Here is an 18,679-nt window from a genome sequence, read left to right as displayed (position 1 = left end):
ATATAAAACATTAACGTTAAATTGTATTAAATACATAAAAAAGATCGTAGCAGGGCATCAGTAGTTACCGCAAAATATCCACAAAAAAAAAAAAAAATTCACGATAAATGACGAATTAAGTAGCTTCATTAGTTCCGTCATTAAGAATTATTTATCGAAAATAATATTATAGATAAAATGGAATAAGTATAGTTGAATCTGAGGCGAAAAACATTTTACGTAGTTTTGATGAAATTAAACATTTCATTATCAACTAAACTATTTTATGGAAATGGCTTCTTCTGCTCGTATGTATATAATAATTTTCCCATAAGACAAAGAGGCCATAAGCATATGCAGAGCGGATAAGTTTAACATGCAACTCCAATAGTATACAAAACTATTAAGTATTCAGTGGAATACCGCTTCTTCGCTAATTGAGAATTTAAGGCATTGCAAATGTCCCCATTTTTAAGATAGTTGAAGTTATTGATTACTATGCTAACTGAACCTTTTAAATTTTTGTATCATCAAGTAACTTCCGACTTACGTCTTAAGAGTAGATTTTACACTCACACTAAACTCAAACAAATAAAGTATGTATTTAATTTTACTAACACATCTATAATTTCTGCGACATCTTTCAATTGCGGGTAGATAGATATATAGATACGTGTGGGAGAATTTTATCAAACAAAATTCAAGAATAAAGATCTATTCAGTTAGGAAGTCGACTCAACGTTAAAATATGCGTTTTATTAAAATAAACTTAACAAAAATAATCTAATCTCTCGTATAACTCGTCTCACGCAGTTATACTAATGAACGCCGATACTAATTTATCGTGGAGATGCGCGCCGTTGTGTGTGTGAAGTGAAAAGATGTACATCGAAGCACAACTATTTGTGTAATCATAGTCCTCAAAATTGATTACTATTAAGTGCTTATATTTATACAAATATGAATTTAAAATAGTTACTGAATAAATCTTAACCGCGTGGAATGGCGGCAAGAATGCTAGCAGCATTTCCCCGTTAAATCGCAATTCCGATCCTCTGGGCTAAAAATGAACCACCCCTCTTGTCACCAGTGAAGGCAATAAGGTGGCAATAAACTTTTGATGAAGCTTTTTTGCACCACTACTCCAAAGGCCAAGTGTTTCGACAAGACCTCATCATATTTATTTCTCTCCTCCTGTCATAATTGATTTGACAATGGAACGAAAAAGACCGGTATATCTGTAACTTATCAGCCTTTAAACAATATTTTTACTATATATAATAATTATAGATCTTTTCACTCGAGAAGGTCACTCAGATATCTTGAGACAGAAGCCTCACTCACTTGTAATATTGCATGACGATAGTAATTAAATTGGATCTATACCTAAAAGCAAGTTACCTTGAAAATTATGTAAAAAATCTTCCTCATAAAGTCTCATTAAAATGATTTCAAAATCTTGAAGTTATTTAGGTTGACAACACCTGCCTTACTTGAAACTAATTATCGTATCTAATTATACTTATATAAATACGTACTATTTTGCGTTAAGTTATTATAGTCGAATTTCAGGTTAACCTGAAATCGGTAAGGAATCTTTTTTTTTTTATATTTGTTTATAATATTTTATTGTAAAATCGTATAAAGTAAACTTTAATGTTTATATAAAAAACAATATATTGTGTTGCTATGTCCGTTAAATGTTTAATACAGTAATACCCCGACTTACACGGAAAGCGCTCGGTCCCACCTATCGCGTAAGGTCGGGGTATTAAATAAATAAATTATAACTAAAAACTGTTTATGTTACAACCAAAACTACTTGAATTTAATAATTAGCAGAACGACATTATTAGCAGGGTTTTACCTTATTATTATAAAATGCTGTTAGAATAAGTTAAAGACCGCTTAATCCCACAGAAACAATCATGATTGGCTTCTATACGATCTTGTTCCTGGGATGCATCGGTGCAGTTGTGGGAGATGCACCACCTTATGTCCAATCAGCGGAGGCCTTTGTGTACGCCAAGACCTTCGTTTCCGAAAAACTGTGAGTGATTAATATTATTTGACTACTTGTTATTGGACCTACATAGCGCTGGTCCTGAAGCAATAGCATCAGGTATTAAGGGGTGCGTGAATTGGATAAGGGCGCTAAAACCTTCATATCCAAATTTAAGATTCTAACGGACTTAATATAATAGGGACGAGGGGAGCCGAAGGACAATCTCTCTATACCGATAAAGGTCTACGGCAGAGCTGGCCTTACAGAGCATATTTTACTAAGGCTAAATAAAGTGATAAAAATACCGCCTATGACCCATTAATATTTAACAAAATTTTCAGACCTATCCGTAAAATGGACATCCATAGGACATCAGACAGACCGCACCTTTCATTCGCCATGCTAACGGGTGTTACTGGTGGCCTCGTGTTATTAAAAAATGATTCAAGACACATAAAAACACCCTTGGAAGTTGTTGACGAATACGTCCCACTGGTTTGGAATGCTTATAACGCCGTTTCCCAAAGAGCACAAAGCATTTTGAACGATGCGAATCACAAAGTTGCTCTGGTAAGATACATATGAATTTATTTATTTAAGAAAATTTGATTTTAATTTAATCTTGCTAATCTGAGCTGATCTTGATAATGCGTAGGCAAAGGTCATTTTTATTTTGATTATTTCGTTATTTTTATATCGACTACGTATTTAATTTGTCTTGTTATCTTTTTTTTAATTTAATAAATAAATTCAATAGAGATTCCTATTTATTTGATGAAGATCAAGGTAAATAATAATGCAATAAAAACTAATTTAATTAAATATTTACAGATAGTCAATCTCATAAACTCCATATGTGGATCAGTGAACGTAGAAGAATGTAACGCAGAAGTCCAGAGAACAATAAATGATTCACCTTATATCTACCAACGATCTGCGGATCTCCTTTTATCACTGGGCAAAGTTTCAGTTGTGATAAGAGATAACGAATCGACTATCAACTCAATCATTGGAAACGATAATGATATTCCATACCTGATACACAATGTCGAAACGAAACCATTCCTTGCCTTCATAGAATTAATTAAATCCGTTTACGCAGACTTAAACGAACTGTCGTATAGAAGATTTTTAAGCGACTCGTAGATATAAAACAAACATGATTTTGAATAAATATATTATATGAAGCATTTTAATAATTGCATTTTATTGAATTCGTAAAAACTTTTTACCTTTTATTTTTAATGGTTTTAAAGTTGCTAAGAGCGTTCCGGCAATAGGAATAATTGTGGTCTATAATGTACCGCATTTGAATATCATAAATTGACTTTATTTTAACTTTTGGACACAAGAATATTTTTTTTTAAATTGTAAATCATTTATTATGCTGTTCCACAACTATCATTTATTCATTCATAAGCGAGAAATTCACTGTTGAGAACATTATGTTTCCTGAACATGTACCTCCCAGATCTCCACCTAATAATTTATTTTACATACAAATTTCATGCTACTGTTTGAAAAGAAACATGCGCTGATACGTCTATACGTCTAAAAGCTTGATATTAATAGAACATCAAGATGTTTTCATTAATTAAAGAAGGTTATCGATCAAGGGACATCGTAACCTAACTTCACCTATAGACTAAAAATTATGAAAATGATACAGTGTACATAGATTTTACCAAAGCTTTTGATCCAATTTATCACAGTATTTTATTACATAAGTAATTTGAGGTTGGTGTGCACGGTAACCTATTGCCATACTTTGATACCTATGTATTAATCGTAGCCAAGCTGTAACGGCAAAAAGATTATTTTCAATATTTAAGTATGTTACTTCAGGTGTTCCCCAAGGTGCACGCTTAGATCCCTTATGTATTAAGGTGATTTTCTCTATTTTTAAACATTTACATTTTTAATTGGAACTGGTGATATAAAAGTCTAATAAAATAAATCATTAACGATTGCTTTATTTTCCAAGAATACCTTAATCCTTATAAAAAATTACAAAAATTTTAATAAAATTAAACTCGCAAGAATACAACGATATAAAACGATACCTACATATATGCAATAATACATTAAAATATGACAATTATTATAGTGGTAAACTCGAAAAACCTGGCTTTACACCAAGATTAATAAAAATAGAATAATATTCTTATTTTTAAGCATATATCATTTGAAAAAAGATTTTGCTAAAACTAAATATATATTGTAAAGGTAGGTGGACGGGAAAATGGGCCACCAGATGGTAAGTGGTCACTATCACCCATAGATAATAGAGCTGTAAGAAATATTAAACATTCCTTACATCGCCAGTGCACCACCAATCTTAGGAACTATGGTGTATTACATTACATACATTAGCAGCCTGTAAACTTCCCACTGCTGAGCTAAAGCCTCCTTTCCCTTTGAGGAGAAGGCTTGGAGCATATTCCACCACGCTGCTCCAGTGTGGGTTGGTGGAATACACATGTGGCGAAATTTCGTTGAAATTAGACACATGCAGATTTCCTCAGGATGTTTTCCTTCACCGCCGAGCACGAGATGAATTGTAAACACAAATTAAGCACATGAAAATTCAGTGGTGCCTGCCTGGCTTAGAACCCGAAATCATCGGTTAAGATGCACGCGTTCTAACCAATGGTCCATCTCGACTCCTATGACTCCTAAAAAATGAATAAAAATTTCTTTAAACTTGTAATAATACTTGTAATACTTTGAAATAAGTGCCCACACATTATCTATATGTCGAGGAACGAGCAACGCTATTTGTTAATACGATCAAGAACTATGCCTCGGTGTTGCTGTCAAGGGGAATTGGAGGGATTCGATTTTGAAAAACGGCATCACTGCATTTTTGATGGAGCTGTCATTCATTCATTTGTTATTACAGATTTTGTTTGTTGTGAAAAAAAAATAAAAAGATTGGGAAGTCCGATAACGGTGAAATTGAAGCACGGAGTAATGGAAGAGGAGCGAACTGAGCTCGAACGTGCGGAGGATTCGACATATATTAATAATTTCGTACAGGTCTACGATAGACTACATCGAAACCTATCCACAATTATAGATCGTTAAAAAATAATGATTTTTAAGTCGACAACATACATATGTTTGCAAAATTCTGATAATCGAATCCGATATAAATCGAATACGATATTAAAACCATAAAATTGACAATGACATGACAGTTCAACGGACGGCCATGTTTGACTTTTACGGGTGCATTCAAAAAGTGTGCTTCAAATAATAATTTTGTGCAGGGGTATACTATAAGTTATTGTTGTTTGTTATCCACAATACTATCAGCTATATGAACATTTATGAAAAAGTTATATGTTATATGAAAAGTAAATTTTAAACCGTATTAGAGTTTTATTTATTTTACCCGAGCGAAGCGGGGTCTTTGTCGTTTTCATTTATTAAGATTTTTATCTATTGTTACGAGACTAGCCCTAGCCTCCAATACGGTGCTACGTCATAGGATATCATAATTAATAATATCATTAATAATGTCACATTATTATTATTACATATTATTACAATTATTATTGTAATTAATTGATCAATAATTTGTACAACTTTAGTTGATATTATTTTATAACATTTAAAACTGGCATGTAACACTATTTCTTATTTTAAAAGTGATTGAGCTGTCATAAGGAAAACAATTGGATGATTGGGGCATTGTAAAAATATAGAGAGAGATTGAAAACATCATGGTACAACATAATTTTATTTTGCCATCCCGAACTACTGAAATTACACTTCAGAAGTGGGATCACGATCACAATAACGATCACGATGTCTGGCCCATATTCAGCAGGCCTTGGAAAACGAAGGCGGACTTCAAGTGAGTCTTCAATTACCTCGACGGCCGATGAAACACAAAAAAAAAAAAAATCTTTGAGACGACCCATGATCTTTCTACGCTGAAAAGAAGAAGAATTGTAGTCAGATAGTAGTACCGAAGTTTCGACCAGATGAAAAAAAACAAGCAATGTCGTCAACTTGCTGCACAAAATTGACCAACTCAGAGATATTACATCAGAGATATTATATACTCTGGCAACAAAGATCGCAAATTCGTAATGCAAATTCATTTAAGGGGCTTCGCCAGGGACTAGTCTACCGACTTCGTCGAACGATTGGAAGAGATTGGAAGAGCAAGTAATAAACGAATCGAGAAACCATGGCTAAGTACATACCTATATATTCAAAAACAAATTAAAAAAATGACACTTATTAAGAATTGCAATATTGAAGGAGATATTATTACATGCATCTTAAAAGGTAAAGCATCTTTAGAAATACAGACGAACGCTAAAGCTATCAAGTACACCACACCACGAGAGCTCTATTATAGATACCTGTCACCATTAGAAAACTAAACTATCGAGGCATCTAGAACGATGAAGAATCTATCTGGAAACGAGGAAGTGTTGGAAGTTTCATCAGCGGAACAAATAAAACGGCTGGCGGGAAGTCTTCTGCAACGCGGCTACCGATTCTACCTACAGTGTGCTGCTGCTGTCGGCGAGTAGGACATGAAACGTGATACTTCAAAACGAAACATCGATGCGAGAACTGCTAACGATTGGACCACTTGACCTCGAGCTGCTGGTTAGGATTTTCCTTATCGCAATAACAAGTAAAAAAAAAAACGGTGAGTGGTATATGGTATGGTATGGTATGATATGGTATGGTATGGTATGGTATGGTATGGTAATGGTAATGGTAATGGTATATATGTTACTTATAATGTATTCCAAGATTTGTATAAATAAAATCTGAGTGACACAAAAAAAAATATATATATATATATATCTGTGTGATCTGTGTGACACAAAAAAAAAGAAATGTGTGTGAAACAAAAAAAAAAATATATCTGTGTGATCTGTGTGATACAAAAAAAAAAAGAAATCTGTGTGATCTGTGTGACAAAAAAAAAAAAATCTGTGTGATCTGTGTGATACAAAAAAAAAATTTCAGTAGTTCGGGATGGCAAAATAAAATTATGTTGTACACATGATGTTTCAATCTCTCTCTATATTTTTACAATGCCCCAATCATCCAATTGTTTTCCTTATGACAGCTCAATCACTTTTAAAATAAGAAATAGTGTTACATGCCAGTTTTAAATGTTATAAAATAATATCAACTAAAGTTGTACAAATTATTGATCAATTAATTACAATAATAATTGTAATAATATGTAATAATAATAATGTGACATTATTAATGATATTATTAATTATGATATCCTATGACGTAGCACCGTATTGGAGGCTAGGGCTAGTCTCGTAACACATTATTATCTTTGACGTGACCGGACTAATAATTAATTTGTCACCCCACCCCAGTCACGAATACTCCTGTTGAATATTTCTGGATGAAGTATTATTAAATGCAGCATAAATTCCAAAATCATCCCAGAGATGTTTAATCTGCCATTTTTTTGCTTTCTGGAAAAAGCATTATGCGTGGAAACGCCACCAGCACCAACCACCACCTACTCCCTCAAACCGGTCACTGCGTAACCCAGGCCCTGTCAGTGAGTGAGAGAAGAGGACACGAGGGACCCGTTTCGCTTCTTGTGAGGATCGCAACGATGCCGACCAAGTCTCCTACCCAATGATAGTGGTTGACATTCGTCTGAAGGAAATTGAAATCTGCGCTCATGCTGATATTGCAGCTTCCTCCTCCACTTGGTGCTGGCTGATGATAGTCGTGGTCTGGCCACGACCACTTTATATTTCTTTAGGAAGTTACACTCCCACGACCTCAGAGAGCTTGCCACCGACTGCGCACACAGTACAGTGCAGTTTCCCGGTGCATACAGCCGATATGTGGCCATCGATGCCATACCTGAAGCAAAGGGTCCCTCATTTCGGCTGCAAAGTTAACGCTGCAGCTGTACGAGGAACGGCCAGCTTGGGCTTGGCTACTTGAGGTGCCATTAAGCACCTACTTCAACCGTGGCGGTTGTAAGAGCCGGAGGGAAACCTGCTTTCCTTTTTTTCCCTTTTTAACCACAGTAGACCTCTTGGACATCATCTATGGCGAAAACATCTCAGGCGCGGTCGGGGCGTTTGAAGGGCCAGTGTTAGATGCCGTCGAAGCAGCTGGAGGTTTAGGTGCGCGTGTGAAATTCGACGGTAGAGCCGGATAGAGTGCCTGCGTGTAGAGTACAGCAATTTGCTGCGCCGACTCCCACCAAATATAGCCAGGAGGGCGTTGTATTTTTGCAGACGGCAGGTGCTCCTCCAATTCCGCAAATCGGGCATTAAACATAATGCCGGTCGATGAAATTATGAAGGCCTTATACATCTCCATCCTCCAAACCTGGCCATCCTGTGTCCATATAGCCGTGAACTCGTGGCGGTGAGCCTTCACCACGGCCTGGAGGCTGTTCACCTCTTTACGGCCATTGTCAGCGCGGAGCTTTCGCATCTCCTCGACTACTGTCCAAGACGCTATGGCGTCTATAAAGCACTGTAGTGTAGCCGCCGATGCCTAAACCTCTTTACAAATCTTCCTTTTAAATTGGAATATATATATTTATATATATATATATATATACATATATATATATATGTATGTATTTATGTATATACCAAAAACAAGTGTCCATATTCAAAGCAAAACGTCCAAATGCTACGCGTGAGATAGCTGCAACCATTTGCAAACAACCATAAAACATTTTTGAACGTCGTTTATCATTGAGAACAATTTAATAAGATCTTTATTAATATTTTCTTTAATAATAATTCACGAATGAATGTAATCGTTCCTCGGACATATTATGTACATGACCAGCCCGTTTTCATTTCAACCTGCTAATTTTTCACGCTATGTCAGTATATGTGTTATCATTTCATTCTAGTTACGGTTCTTATCATAAGCGAATTAACTGATTTAATTCAAACGTCAAGCTATTTATGACGACAATATTTGCTTAATTAGAACAAATTATCGTATCTAATTACTTGAATATAAAAACGTTTAAATTTTGTTATAATCATATTTCGGGGCTAACCGGAAATCGGTAAGGACTTTGTTTTATTAATTTGTCTCTATTTTATTTCTAGAAAACTTATTATATATAACATATTATATATAAGCGTCGAATTTCGATATTTAATTCAGAATCTAAGTGGTACACTTGTTTGGAAGTATTGGCAGCGTTTTTACCATAAGAAACCACTCGCTCGAGGGGTCTTAACCGATATATTAGCTTATACTATATTTTAGATTGATATCAAAATATAGTATAACCCGACGAACCCAACAAAAATATCTTGAGGGTAAATTTTAAGCGAATTTTTTGACAGCCTAGCAATACTGAGCGGCAATTATAAAAACTGATCTAAGTGGTAAGGCATCCTTAGTTCGACTCGGTCAGATATTTACTTTCCAATACGACAAGTGGCGTAGCTTTTACGGGGTTAGGTTGGTTTATCCTATGCAAGGTTCCTCATGTTTTAGTTATTTATTTTGGACCAAATTAAATGCTTTTATATGGACATTTTCATTATTATTTTTGTTTTTTTTTTTCATTATTATTACTATTAATGTAAATATAATGTGATAAATTAAAATAGTAATACCTATTACTTTTCGTAGTCCCTAGCCTAACGTTTGTTGTATGGTTATATTTTACCTTTTTAGTATATGGTTTATGAATAAATGATTTAATCCCTTAGGAGGAATCATGATTGGCTACTTTGCGATTTTGGTGCTGGGATGTGTTGGAGCAGTTCTGGGAAATGCACCACCTTATGTCCAATCAGCTGAGGCCTTTGTTTACGCCAAGACCTTCGTTTCCGAAAAACTGTAAGTGATTTGAAGTTCTGTTACTGGTGGGGAACCAAAGGGAGCCGAGATTCAATAAATACTTTATCTCGCTTTGCATTTTCTACCCAATAATATTTTCATAATATCATCATTTTACAGACCAAACCGTAAAATGGACATCCATAATGTACAAGACAGACCGCATCTTTCCTTCGCCAAGTTAGCAGGAGTTATTAGTGGCCTTACTTTACTACTAGACGACCCTACACACTTATATAGCCCCTTAGAAAGGATTGACAAATTAATTCCGTATGTATGGCATAAGTATGACGTCGTGTCTCAACAAACACGAAGCCTTATTCATGACGCGACACAAAAGGTTGCTTTGGTAAGATATATCAGGGTTTTCTAATTTTATTTAAATGGGATTTTTTTTAAATATCTTGTTCTTTTATGGCGGTAGAATCTAAAGTCGATTCGGAGGTAGCATTACATTTAATTTTAAATATATATTTACGTTATGTAATTTTACAATTGCTGTTCATATAAAATTTCCATCTGAATTTTGAATTAATAATCATTAAATGTTTACAGATAGTCAATCTCATAAACTCTATATGTGGATCAGTGAACGTAGAAGAATGTAACGCAGAAGTCGAGAGGAGGGTAAAAGATTCACCCTTCACCTACGAACTGCCCGCGAATCTACTCTTATCCCTCGGCAATGTCTCAGTTGTGATAAGAGACAACGAAGCGACGATCAACTCAATCATTGAAAACGATAACGATATTCCATACCTGATACATAATGTCGAAACCGAAGAATTTCTTTCTTTCGTAGGTTTAGTACAACGTATTATTATGAAATTAAGCGAATTGGCGTACAGAAGATTCTTGAGCGATCACTAGTTATAAAAAAAACCTTTGATTTGAAATAAAAATATACATTCAATATAAATTTTTATTCTTTTATTTTAAAGCTTTCGTAAAACGTATTGAACATTCCCATGCGAAAATTCAATGGTTAAGATGCACGCGTTCTAACCACTGGGCCATCAATAAAATCTGGGCAAGCAAGTCTTTTCTCACAATATTAATACTTACAAAAGTGCTGAAAAGCTTAATACAGAAAACTAATCCTGAGACAAAGAATTATTCGTCCGTCGCTTCGTAGTTAAGCAGCTTATTGTTAGAGTGTGAATCTCCGTAACATTTAACCGACTTTAAAAAAGGCTCTCAATTTGTATATTTATTTTTTTTAATTGTATATTCAGGCAGAACTCCGTCATATATAGACAGATCTTCAAAACACTTTATTTTGAAAGAGGTTTATTCCAAAATATCTCGTGATGAGTTTCTGGGACTGGTAACGGATCCTTCAACAAATGCTAGCAAATCAACTGCGATTGCTGCTATATGCAATTTAAGTCGTTTTTTTTATTAAAACACTTTTATTACTAAACATAAACTATCACATTTGCGATTACGTCTCTCTGATGTATTTTCACCGGCGATACAAAGATAGGAAAGGATATAGACATACCAATTAAAAAAAACTAGACAGACTCATTGATATAACCCCTAGCATGTCTAACTGTAGATCATGACTAGTATGTCAGACCAGAAAAATATTATTGAGCTTCGGAAATATTTGCCTCTGAACGCACATCAATCCATTGACCATTCGTCTCACGAGACGTACCAGTTTATCTTCCACCAGACTTTAACAGGGTACTATATGTTTTCAAGGCTGTCAGCAAAACCAGCAGCATTTTATACGCCTGAGTCTAATTAAAATTATATCATCAAATCATAATGTAGAAAAATGTGAGTAATTTTTTTTAATATTTTTTATAAACATCGAATTGCGTGCGGCCATTCCGTTCGCACTGCGCACGTTGATCATGAAAGTATTTTTTATGTATGCATTTGTAATGATTTACATTTGTTGACAGGCCATTTATCAGAAATAGAATAAAATATTCAAGAACTCGTTTTACATTACATTAAATTTAAGCTACCACCTATTACAGAACCTTATTATGCTTACTTACTAGCGACCATTTTATTTTTCGCCACTTCGACGTCTATCAGTATATCTATTCATGAAAGTCGATCGACTTTACGTATGACTTATTTTTTAACTACATTCTTCCGAATCTTTGAATTTAGTTCTCGCAAGACCTATGTTTGAATTTATACGCGACAGTCTATTTATACACAAGATGACTAAATTATACACATTTTGTATCCAATTATACGATCCGGCAACCTTAAGCACAATTACACGTACTCTTCGTTAATGATATGACTATAAGTTAGAATTTGAAAAAAATATACACATTGCTTTGATTATATAGGTATGTTTGCACTGTGAGTTTCATAATAATATGGCCGAAATTGCCTATGTCAGATAACTATTAGTGATAAGCCCGCCCTCACATGTTAGTTTCATGTCTGTTCCTCTCAGTTAAATTTACATTCAAGGCAATAGAATCTCCATGTAATAGAATCTTGAAAAATGCTTATTAAAAATATTTGAAAAAATAATAACAACAACGAAAAATATATGTGATTCGTTTAAATGTTGACCATATAAATATTACAAATTACTTTAAATCGATCGCCGAAGCATAAATCGTAACAGATTCCGGAATCCTCTGGACGTATAATGTAGGAATGTTTTTTTTTTTTTATATTTATAGTTCCGAAGTGAATCGATGAAATCTCAATTAGGGAAAAGGCTGAACGCATTTGGAGAAGCGTAGTGGTAATGTCTGTCTTAGGAGAAGAGGAACTTGCCCAGCCGAGAGACATTTATTATAGGCTTTTAAGTAACTTATGACATATATGGTATACTTCTCCCGCTGCAGGACTATCGATAGTTTGACTATCGATAGTTGACCTCGAAAACTATTCAGGATATCGATATTACTATCGATAGTATCGCTAGCTCTCTGTAAGCAATACTATTGGTAGCAGCGACACTATTGATACTATCGATAGTATCGATAGTTTTGTACTATCGATAGCTAAGGTTAAAAGTAATGGGCTTTGTAATACTATCGATAGTATTGCTCATGTAGAGTATTGTCACGTGTCAATACTATCGATAGACTATCGATAGTGGAATATCGATATGCAACACTACTATACTTTACTAAAAAAAATCCAGGTAATTTTCATATCCGCCTCATATTTAAAAGTGTCTTATACAAAGTTGATATATTAAAAGATGCTAAAAAGCGATTCAAATATGTTCATTTCCAAGGTTCTCTAAATTACACGAAGAAGCCGTCCAGCAGTTGAACATTTCAAAGCTAAGAAATATTATTTACATTGCCTAATTATTCCTTAACTAATTATTTTATAACCTTGAATTAGATTAAAATTTAAGTGAAACTAAAATGCATTGAAAGTATTAGCGTAACCATATAATTCCAATGCGTAAAACCATAGAAACTTTATTTAATAACGTCAATAAAACTAAATATATTATCGAAATCGAAAATTTCACAGTTTAATTGCCTTACCTTATATAATTTCATATGAAATAATGACTAATAACCATTGTGTATTGTTTAATCGATAAGATTATCGAATTATATAAACAAAAAAAACATTCCTTTCTGTGTGCCCGATGCTTTCCTAAATCATTTAACTGATTGAATTTCAAATTCTGTATTTGTTGTTGATAAGTCTTTGAACTACTCGTGGGCGCCTCTTAATTCAGGACCAAAATCTCTAGGGATACCTTACAAAGCAAATGCACCACTAACTATAAGAACTAAGATGTGTTATCTTACTTTATATTACTATATATGCTATAATATAGATAGGGGGCAGGTAGGTACCACCCACTCATCAGATATTCTACCGCCAAACAGCAGTATTGTTGTGTTCCGGTTAGAAGGGTGAGTGAGCCAGTGTAATCACAGGTACAAGGGACATAACATCTTAGTTCCCAAGGTTGGTGGCGCATAGGTGATGTAAACAATGGTATTTCTTACAGGGCCTTTGTTTATGGGCGGTGGTGATCACTTACCATCAAGTGGCCCATATGCGCGTCCGCCAACCAATGCCAAAAAAAAAACATAGGCCAACTTATGGTATGCAGTCAATATCGCCCATAGACATGGGCACTGTAATATTGCGTCACAAGCCTTGGGAGCTAAGATGTTTTGTCATTTGTGTCTTTAGTTACACTGGCTCACTCACCCTTCAAACCGGAATATAATATTACTAAGTATTGCTGCTTGGCGGTAGAATATATGACGAGTGGATGGTACCTACCCAGACAGGCTCGCACAAAGCCCTACGACCAAGTATGTTGCTTGCACCCGGGCATTTTTTGTGTTTATTTAACCTTTCTGGTATAGTGCCATCAGTCTATCGAGAATGAACAAACCTCATTTTTGTAATACCTAACTGAAATAATTCACTAAACCAATATACATAAAACTTATTTCAGAATGTGTAACGCGTTTTGGAAAAGGTTTTATTATTTATATATAAAAATCACCTTAACGCAGTTTCAGTTTAAATTGAGACTATTCAACGTGACAAGCGTGAATTTTGTGAAAGCGTGTCTTCAAATTATTTGTATACAAATATCTTTAAAGGGCCACTGCAAAGCATGCGGGATGTCGGATAGATTCGAACGGTTAGTTGCTTTTTGTTAGGTGAATCTTAATTAAATATTGTAGCTGCAAACCAAGACCAGAAAAGAGACGCAAAACACCATTTCTTGTATTTATATTTCAATACTTTTCAAACTGACACGTTTTTATAGAAAGTACGATGTATCTCAATACATTAATGACTATAACGATCGTAGCCAATCAAGAACAATGACAATGGGGAAGTCCTATAAATAAGGAAGGTATATAAGTCTGACATACATCTTAGTATATGATAATCTACCGTTTAATTCGGGTGATTAGCAAAACACACTATATCAGAAGAAATTAAAATAATTGGAGCAAGTTTATAATTATACAAAAGCGACCGGATAAAAAACCTACTACGAGTAGGATAGGTATTAATTATGATTTTAATTTATTCAAATAAAATTCATTCCATTTACAAAAAGACGGAAGAAACACAATTAAAATGAAACCATAAATATCATATTATGGTATTTTCTCTAATAAGTAGTATACTGCTGTCCGTTTTTCTCACAACGGAGACTACCCAACTTCTGCAAAAAATATTACAGTGTACATGTATTTGAGCAAACATTAGACCAGTGAGCATGTGATTGCGCACTAACATGAGCACTGCATTCAATATTATTTCAGAAAAACGTCATGTTGATCCTAATCTGCGTGGTGGTGTTCGCTGGTGCGGTACACGCGGGAAGCTCGAAATCATACCTTCAAGATACCTTCGTATATTCACAGAATATCCCGCGATATTTGGAAGCTAATCAATCCTTTGCACAAGCGAAACAATATATACAGAATCATTTGTAAGTAAAACGAATTAAAAACTGCGATATGTCTTAGTTTACATGCTATTGAATTAACCTTATTTTTTTATATTATCTAGCCTCAAGGTCAAATCCGGTGAAGCATTAAAGTTTTACCAGTTTATTTCAAAATTATCTTATTGGTGTAAAATAAGACCTTGTGATGTTTTTTTTTATTTATTTAGGTGGGCAGGTGGGCCTTTTGGTAAGTACCAAGTCCAAGCCCCTAACGAAGATTTATAAGCATGTCAGTGTTCTCTAACTCAAATTCGTCTACTGTCGTTATACTGTGAAAACAGTACGTGTATACGCGTGAGAAGTTTTACAGAAGTAATAACACACACAAATAACTGTTTTAAATCACGCCTAAGAATAGGCGTGATTTAAAACAGTTTTAGTAAAGGAAAATAATGAAATACAATAAAATGGTAAATAATCTATTAATTAATAACCAAATTATTGTTATCATAAATTTCTTCTCTTTTCAACACTACTTTCACACTCTTACGTTTTCTTACGTCTTTCTCTTTCTTACTCGTACTTTTACACTCACTCACAAATATAAACATTAACAGTTTAAAATTGTATTAATTAAATGCGAAAGTAACTATGTCTGTCTATCCGTCTGTTACACTTTTACGGCTAAACCACTTAATCGGATTTGATGAAGTTTGGTATGAAGCAAACGTAAACTACATAGCTCTTACTTACGACCGCTCGCGGCTTCGCTCTCTAACAATAAATTTTCTTTTTGTTGCCTCATACATTCTGTAGAACCTTATAGTATGTATAACTAATATTTTAGAACCTCATAGATCAATTTTTTTTTAATTTGCCCCAAATAAATAAAGGAATTACCAATATTTATATTGACCCCTCCTTTTAAGCTCATCACTTGTGTAGCCCAAGGGGTCAGAATCGATCCTGCGACTTTTCACATCGCTAGGCGGCCCGTAAACCATTGCGCCATTGCTGCTTTGACAGTTTTCAAGGTCAAACGTCTCTAAAATCTTTATACGACAAATAATTGCAAGTTTTAATTATTGACTAAAAACATCAACGAAATAAAACGAATATTTACTTCAATAATAAATACCGAACATATATTTTAAAAGAATCTCCTTAGAAGCGATAAGTTTCTTTATGGATTCAAATGTTTTGGACGAATAAAACGTTTGAATTATAGGAAAAGTTTTCTATTGTGATTTCAGTCAAGTATCGTATCCTAAAATGTCTTTTAAGATTTTTCGATTTGAAAGAGAAACAGGCTAAACGGTCCTCTCAAATACGTTTGACGTAACTAAAAAAAGTTACAATATTTAGAAAGCCCGCCTGTAATATCTTTGTGATAGTGTCATTAAGTACCACGAACATAATACCTCAGAAACTATGATTTTCCATAACGGCGTTCGGAGAAGTTTAAACACCTATATAAATGATATTGTTAAATTGTCTTTGGTGTATATTATCTTTAATTTGTATTTTTTTTTAGGTTCATCATCATCACCATCATCCTCCTACCCTTATCCCAATTTTACTTGGGGTCAGTGCAGCATGTCTTCTTCTTCCATACTACTCTGTCGGATGTCATCTCAGAAGTAACATTCTTTCGAACCATATCGTCTTTCACACAATCCATTTATCGTTTCTTTGGTCATCCTCTACCTCTATATCCATCCACATCCATGCTCAAGACCTTCCTCACAACATGGTCCTCAGTCCTCCGCATAACATGCCCATACCATGACAGCCGGTTTCCACAGAGCTTCTCGGTTACCGGTGCCACTTTCAAACTACCTCTTATGTACTCATTTCTTACTCTATACATTCACGTAACACCACACATTTTAAGTTGCCTGCATTTTTTTGTCACCACAATTTAAATATGCTCGTTCCTTACAGACCGCATGGCGGAACATCATATGTTACGGATGAGGCTATTGCTTTCGGAGGCCTCGCATCAATAGCAGGGGGCCTGGTTCAAGCCTTTACAATTGACCCCAGATATTATGAACCGATGAATATAATTGAAGATTACAATAACTTCGGAAGAGCAAATTACACTCAAGTAGTTAAAATGACCAACGAATTATTGGAAGATGCGAGCGCGAAAATTACACCGGTAAGTTAACTATTGGAGAAAGTAAGGATCATTTAAATCATATTTACGTCAATTTTATTGTTTAAAATATATGAAATCAGAATCAGAGAAGCTTACTCTTAACTAATTTAAAAGCTTGTTTGTTCGATGTGTGTTTATTCAGAGTATTCTATCAGATCCTTTATCAGAATCTGCTATGATGCTCCTGGAGTTATATTTATTGGCTATTAATAATATATAATGTTTTAACAAAAGAAGGAAGAAGGCGGACAAGGCGGACGTAACTGTGTAGGACAAAGGTCCCAAAATAAAAAATAAATATATATATATAAACATACGATATTTCACGTTTAATATTATGTGAGTTTAGTATACCAACGTCCCAAAATTTGTTTGAGCATGCTTGCTTTTACGGACCGAATGATCTTGGCCCTTTACAAGTCTAAGTCCCACTCAGACCAGATTATCGGACATAAAAACAGTTTTTACGGCCTGTGTTAGTGTTAATGTTTCTCATGCTTCATATCAAACGTTAAGCTTACGGTCTAAGTTATGTCAGAGTGAAGTTTCATTTATACGTAAAGCGAATACATGCAAACATTAATTTTACCAATCTAAATGGTGACTCCATTTAAGCGAATATTATATACCATTCGGTATATTTTTATTCATAAGCCATTTTCTGGGTAGTGCTTTCCTCTTAGAGAGCATTTGGAATATTATAGTGACGCAACAAAAACGAATACAAACCAAAATCTTATGCAAATTCTCAGTCGTAAGTGGCTATTTCCCGTTATTTGAATACATCAAGATTTATCTTATCAATTATTATTGATGTATAAAAAAACACACGTTGCGTTTTCTTTGTTCCTACATCTGCCTTTTTTTTAATTAGGCCAACCTTAAGTATTCAACATAGTGACTTCTATTTTGATTTATAAATATAATAACATTGTATAATCAATATATATTTCACAGATAATAAACCTCATGAGATCTTTATGCACCAGAGAACCGTACCTAGGCTGCAATGAGGCTGTGGACAAGAGCGTCAGATCTAATTCCTATGCCTACTACATGCCGGCTCGACTCCTCATACATCTTGGAAAAGTGTCAAAGAATATGATGAGGAATATTATTTTATTGGAAAAATTATTACGTAACAATGAAGTTGTGTCTTATTTATCTGTGCACGCCAAAGATAGGGGTCTAATGACGGTCGTTAAAAGATTGTCGAAGGCTTATGTCATAATGAAACGGATGGGAACTTTTAATTAACTTTAATACATGTAGACAATAGAATAAAACGTATTAATAA

General features: G+C 34.3%; 3 protein-coding genes across 4 annotated transcripts; all 3 read left to right on the top strand.

The window, feature by feature from the left end:
* Positions 1-1,502: 1,502 nt before the first annotated feature.
* Positions 1,503-3,176, top strand: LOC125070244. Its single transcript, XM_047680031.1, has 4 exons — positions 1,503-1,566; positions 1,900-2,029; positions 2,326-2,554; positions 2,816-3,176. Exons 2-4 carry the CDS (start codon positions 1,908-1,910, stop codon positions 3,128-3,130), a joined length of 666 nt encoding a protein of 221 aa, XP_047535987.1. The 5' UTR covers positions 1,503-1,566; positions 1,900-1,907; the 3' UTR covers positions 3,131-3,176.
* A 5,835-nt stretch (positions 3,177-9,011) lies between these two features.
* Positions 9,012-10,748, top strand: LOC125070233. Of its 2 annotated transcripts, none has more exons than XM_047680019.1 (4): positions 9,012-9,041; positions 9,700-9,829; positions 9,950-10,178; positions 10,385-10,748. In XM_047680019.1, exons 2-4 carry the CDS (start codon positions 9,708-9,710, stop codon positions 10,697-10,699), a joined length of 666 nt encoding a protein of 221 aa, XP_047535975.1. In that variant the 5' UTR covers positions 9,012-9,041; positions 9,700-9,707; the 3' UTR covers positions 10,700-10,748. The 2 variants fall into 2 exon arrangements, with proteins under 2 accessions (XP_047535975.1, XP_047535966.1); XM_047680010.1 differs by lacking the exon at positions 9,012-9,041 and adding an exon at positions 9,443-9,465.
* A 3,960-nt stretch (positions 10,749-14,708) lies between these two features.
* On the top strand, positions 14,709-18,679 carry LOC125072446. The gene is made up of 4 exons (XM_047683082.1): positions 14,709-14,828; positions 15,091-15,260; positions 17,163-17,382; positions 18,340-18,679. The coding sequence occupies exons 2-4, from the start codon at positions 15,100-15,102 to the stop codon at positions 18,637-18,639; spliced, it is 681 nt and encodes a 226-aa protein (XP_047539038.1). The 5' UTR covers positions 14,709-14,828; positions 15,091-15,099; the 3' UTR covers positions 18,640-18,679.

The sequence above is a fragment of the Vanessa atalanta genome, chromosome 2 (genome assembly GCF_905147765.1).
Source record: "Vanessa atalanta chromosome 2, ilVanAtal1.2, whole genome shotgun sequence".
Taxonomy (NCBI): Eukaryota; Metazoa; Arthropoda; class Insecta; order Lepidoptera; family Nymphalidae; genus Vanessa; species Vanessa atalanta.
Note: the sequence above shows the minus strand (reverse complement) of the source record. Positions and strands in the feature narration are given on the sequence as shown.

Excerpts from the sequence above, each read along its gene's own strand:
- LOC125070244 (XM_047680031.1), top strand. The coding sequence starts at position 1,908 with ATGATTGGCTTCTATACGATCTTGTTCCTGGGATGCATCGGTGCAGTT. Across the intron at positions 2,030-2,325 it reads ACCTTCGTTTCCGAAAAACT|ACCTATCCGTAAAATGGACA; the intron begins GTGAGTGATTAA and ends CAAAATTTTCAG. Across the intron at positions 2,555-2,815 it reads CGAATCACAAAGTTGCTCTG|ATAGTCAATCTCATAAACTC; the intron begins GTAAGATACATA and ends AAATATTTACAG.
- LOC125070233 (XM_047680010.1), top strand. Across the intron at positions 9,830-9,949 it reads ACCTTCGTTTCCGAAAAACT|ACCAAACCGTAAAATGGACA; the intron begins GTAAGTGATTTG and ends ATCATTTTACAG. Across the intron at positions 10,179-10,384 it reads CGACACAAAAGGTTGCTTTG|ATAGTCAATCTCATAAACTC; the intron begins GTAAGATATATC and ends AAATGTTTACAG.
- LOC125072446 (XM_047683082.1), top strand. The coding sequence starts at position 15,100 with ATGTTGATCCTAATCTGCGTGGTGGTGTTCGCTGGTGCGGTACACGCG. Across the intron at positions 15,261-17,162 it reads CAATATATACAGAATCATTT|ACCGCATGGCGGAACATCAT; the intron begins GTAAGTAAAACG and ends CGTTCCTTACAG. Across the intron at positions 17,383-18,339 it reads CGAGCGCGAAAATTACACCG|ATAATAAACCTCATGAGATC; the intron begins GTAAGTTAACTA and ends TATATTTCACAG.